Source organism: Rhinopithecus bieti, unplaced genomic scaffold (genome assembly GCF_001698545.2).
Source record: "Rhinopithecus bieti isolate Rb0 unplaced genomic scaffold, ASM169854v2 scaffold_38123, whole genome shotgun sequence".
NCBI lineage: Eukaryota > Metazoa > Chordata > Mammalia > Primates > Cercopithecidae > Rhinopithecus > Rhinopithecus bieti.
The window spans coordinates 565,672-570,683 of record NW_016816276.1 but is presented as its reverse complement, the minus strand read 5'-3'; the positions used below and the strand labels follow the sequence as shown (position 1 = coordinate 570,683).

The 5,012-nt window shown below is 43.5% G+C and overlaps 1 protein-coding gene across 1 annotated transcript in view; it reads right to left on the bottom strand.

Moving 5' to 3' along the window:
- Positions 1-3,778: 3,778 nt before the first annotated feature.
- Positions 3,779-5,012, bottom strand: part of SCD5 (stearoyl-CoA desaturase 5) — a 176,347-nt gene continuing 175,113 nt past the window's right edge. Inside the window, exon 5 of the mRNA XM_017854766.1 lies at positions 3,779-4,359. Coding sequence (XP_017710255.1) covers positions 4,169-4,359 — 191 coding nt within the window. The 3' untranslated portion in view covers positions 3,779-4,168. The remainder of the gene's footprint in view (positions 4,360-5,012) is intronic.

Here is a 5,012-nt window from a genome sequence, read left to right as displayed (position 1 = left end):
TTTGAGACAGAGTCTCACTCTGTTGCCCAGGCTGGAGTGCAGTGGCACAATCTCGACTCACTGCAAGCTCCGCCTCCTGGGTTTAAGCGATTCTCCTGCCTCAGCCTCCAGAGTAGCTGGGACTACAGGCACCCACCACCATGCCCGGCTAGTTTTTTGTATTTTTAGTAGAGATGGAGTTTCACCCCGTTAGCCAGGATAGTCTCGATCTCCTGACCTCATGATCCGCCCGCCTCAGCCTCCCAAAGTGTTGGGATTACAGGCATGAGCCACCACACCTGGCCAAAAATGGGAAAACTTTTTAAAAAAGGATTATAAAGGTTAGGAGATTTCTTTCAGCCACTGAGAACACAACTGGCTTTCAGTCCCCATTGTAATTGGGGACAGGAGTGAAATGGACAACCGAACCTCACAGATAATCCCCAAAGCTTACTCTCATCCATGAGTTTCAACCTTTCCCCTCCACAAATCTTCTATTCCAGGTCCTGATAAGCTGACTGAAGCGCAGGGACATTGCAGGCCAGACTCGTCCTTCGGTAGAGGTGCGAGGCACAGTAAGGAGGACAGGGGTACAGAGGGCCACGCAGAGGCCTGGAACTGAGGGAGGCACACGGTTGCAAAGACTCCCCAGAACGGCAGAGCTGGACAGGTTAATCCAATCCAGTTGATTTTTCACAGAAAGTGAAACCGAAGTTCCCAGAGGTTAGAGTCATCTGGTTAGTTAGCAAAACCAGGCCCAGAAGCTGGCTCACTTCTGGTCTCTGGCTTCTGTGCGGGGCACGCTACTCATCCTCAACCGATGTCTCCCGGGGCTCTGCAATGCCCCAGGCAGTGGGATGAGGCTTCCAGATTCATCTAATACACATAAATGTTGCTCTTCCTGTTGTGTAGACAAGGACACTGAGGCTCAGAGAGGCTCCATAGGCTAGTAAATTACAATTTCATATGTCATATTTCAGACTTAATCTGGGTCCCCGGTAACACAGCCAGTCAGATCAAGAGTTAGAGTTCAAATCCAGGTCTCAGGACTCCAAGTCCAGTGCTATTTCTACTACCCCATTAAGCCATAGAGCTTTCTGTAATAATTTACCTCATTAAATTGTTTTTCATGATGGGTTATATTTAATTGCTTCATTGCATTTTGGGAATGTGCAAAATACATGCAGATTTTTTAAAACCAAGAACATTCTATCCTTTCAGCCTCAGTCTGTGTTCTCCCATTCAGATTCATTTATTCCCTCCCACTCCCAATGTTTGACCTTCTATGTCCAGAAAGGATGAGTGCTAACTTGAGAGGTGAATTCACACATCTCTTGCTGTGGTCGAATGTTAGGGCTGAAGGGGACCTTAGAGAAGAGTCCTCTCTTTTCAGAGAAGGAAACTGAATCCAGAAAGGCTGATGTTTCTCAAGGCCACAGAGCTGGCCAGGAGCAGAGCTGGGGACTCCAGGTGAACCTGAGTTGGTTCTACTGTCCCAGGCTGGCTCCATGAGTCTGCCATGACACCTGTGGGACACATGCTATTGGAACTGCTTTCCCTGGGCTCCCCTCACCTAGATGCAGGGGTGGCTGCTTCCGAAATAAGCCTTGTGGGGATGAGGAGATTAAAGACTGGATATGGGGGGATCATTTTCTTATCTTAAACTGAAACTTTCAAACAGTGTATCACTCTAAGGCTACCTTGGATAGGTTTGGGAAATAACTCCCAGAGTTACTTTCTGTTAAGATGCTGCTGAGACCTGAAAGGAACGTTAACAGGGAAGACACTAGTGTAATCTAACCTTTGTCCACTTCTTCCTCCAAATCATTCCAATCCGAGGTCATTCATGGGCTCTGCTGCACAAAAAAAGATGGCACTCAGGTTCAGAGGAGGGAGGTTCTAGATTTATTTGGTCTAGCTGGGAAATACCCTCCTTTTGTGAAAAGATTCCAAATAGCTGTTCCAAATGTCATCCTTTGGGTGACATATAGGAGTAGATTCCCATTTATCATCTATAAGCACTCCCAGTGACTGCTGGTGAGTGAGAATCAGGGAACAATACCACTAGGAGTTCTACATTCCAAATAAAACTTGCTGGCTTCCCCTGGCTGTTGCCTAAGGCCGATAGGATAGGACAGGCCTGGTCTCAGGGGCTGTTGTTAGCCCAGAGCCCAAATCCCAATGCGAGTCATACAATCATCAGAACGCATCAAGCACTCTGGAAAGAACACCCTTTAAACAGCATTGAAGTATCTGGACAAGAACATCAATGAATTCTTAATCATTTATTGTAAATCACTCACAGTTTACACATTATCAATGGCAAAATAACACTGTTAAACACCTGCTGGATGAAGAACTTCATTGTGACTATTTCCAATTGCCATCATATCTTTTTCTAAAATTTAAAATGTAACTTTTAACTCCTACATCGTTTCTGAAAATATCTATCTTCAAAGTGCTCCAATACTAATACTATAAGCCCTTTCTTTTGCTCTAACATCTAACACAAAGGACACGCTGTCCCATTAATTTCACATGCTCTTTACAAAGCAACTTCACACACAAAATTTTTTAATCTAGAAGCTACATAATGATCACTTTATATTTTGCTACAAAATCAATAAACGCTGCATGCAGATGAAACATTAGTAGACACGGAATTCTAGATAACTGTTAGTTCTTAAGATCTGATGGTCTGATGTGGAAAATTAATATGCTTATTTAGCAGAAGTAGCTAAAGTACATGCATCAGTGGCTGGGATCAATTAGAATATAAATTAGGTGTTTAAACATTTAAACGAGAGCTTAATTTGAGCTTAATTTGATGTCTGGCATGTCTGAGTTATACACCCTTAAGATGACAATGGCACACAGAACAAAATCAAACATCTAAACAGGCATGATTTATAAGGTGGGCTGGGCATAGGGCTCAGGACACAAAACGAGCTGGGCAGTGAACAAATCTCTCTTGAAGCAAAGACAGCAGAGCATTAACAAGTGGTAAACATGGCAAAAAATATATATACAAGAGCCATTTCCTGTATTCTCATTTTTTTAGTTTTTGATTCTCTTAAGCAAACAAAAAAAACCACACACACACACAATAATTACAAAACAGAAACATTCTTTAGTTTAGACCCTCTTTCTGTCTTCTACCCTGCCTCTCTGCTCCTTCAGATGGTTGTTTAAAAGCAATGCTGGGTTAATTGGTAGAAAATAAAAGAAATGCTCTCTGGAACCACACTGAAAGAATATTACTTTCCTTCCTCCTGTCAGGGTTAGCATCATGTTCAAGCACATGACAATGTATATTTGACATATTTTAGCTACAGCAATTAAATCACATGTCCACATTCTAATGTTAAACTATAGTAATATTGACTTATAAAGTTTTTTTGGCCAGGCGCGGTGGCTCACGCCTGTAATCCCAGCACTTTGGGAGGCCGAGGAGGGTGGATCACAAGGTCATGAGATCGAGACCATCCTGACTAACACGGTGAAACCCCGTTTCTACTAAAAAAATACAAAAAATTAGCCAGGCGTGGTGGCGGGCGCCTGTAGTCCCAGCTACCTGGGAGGCTGAGGCAGGAGAATGGCGTGAACCCAGGAGGTGGAGCTTGCAGTGAGCGGAGATCCGGCCACTGCACTCCAGCCTAGGTTAAGAGTGTGAGACTCCGTCTCAAAAAAAAAAAAAGAAAAAAGTTTTTCGGCCAGGCGCGGTGGCTCACGCCTGTAATCCTAGCACTTTGGGAGGCTGAGGCGGGTGGATTGCCTGAGGTCAGACTGGTCTCCAGTCTGGCCAACATGATGAAACCCCGTCTCTACTAAAAATACAAAAAAATTAGCTGGGCATGGTGGCAGGCTCCTGTAATCTCAGCTACTCCGGAGGCTGAGGCAGGGTAATTGCTTGAACCAGGGAGGTGGAGGCTGCAGTGAGCCGAGATTGCACCACTGCACTCCAGCCTGGGTGACAGAGTGAGACTCTGTCTCCAAAAAAAAAATGTTTTTTCATTGATAATTGTATTTCAACATTATTTTGAGACAAACAAAAAAATTCCCAAGCCACATAATTCCATTCCTTCCCCACCCTCTGCCCCTCCCACGATCCAATGTACAAGAGAACTATTGTAACCAAAGCCATGAACCGAGGGTGCAATGGCAGACATGTGGGATGGCTGTTCCAGGTTCAAGCACTGCTGTCTCCAGTCCTGGCCTTCCGGGCCTCGATCATCGGCTTGGTTGCCCGTTTGCGGTCAGTGGCCAGCCCCAGCCAGTACATGAAATCAATGAACCAGGTGGTTGGGTTAAAATTTAAGCCAAATTCACTCGCAGAGTAGTCAAAGGGAAAGGTGTGATGGTAATTATGGAAGCCTTCACCTGGAAGACAAAGCGGGCATTGAAATAATTCAATCACCACCTCTCTGCATAGATTTTTTGCATCACCTATTTTTTCAGCGTTTACCATGTGCAGGACATGGTGTCAGGCTCGGTGAGGAGCAAAAGACTTGGTTACTGCCTCCAAAGGCATTGACTTAGTTAGCTAGACAAACAACATGAACAGAAAAAATAGCAATAAAGTTAGCACATCGCCACAAGATTAACTTTCCTGTGTGAACTGTCGACATGAAGCTATGACCTCGGAGCTATCCTTCCTAAGGTAAATGCTAAATGGCTGATAACAGATCATCATTTTGATGTACAATTGTTTTTAAAAAATAGTTTCTGTGGGCTGGAGTGATTTAAAAATCCTTTTTTGGAAGAGCTTAGGAGAGAGAAATGAGAATCATTCAAACAGGTAACTAAATTAAATATCTTTAAGTATCTAGAATGTACTTATATATTATTCTACCCCTTTCAGTGGTCAGTGGGCAGCTTTTACCCTCTCGCTTTTTTTTTTTCATGAAGCTTTTCTTTATTATTATTATTATTATTATTTTATTTATTATACTTTAAGTTCTAGGGTACATGTGCACAACATGCAGGTTTGTTACATGTGTATACATGTGCCATGTTGGTGTGCTGCACCCATT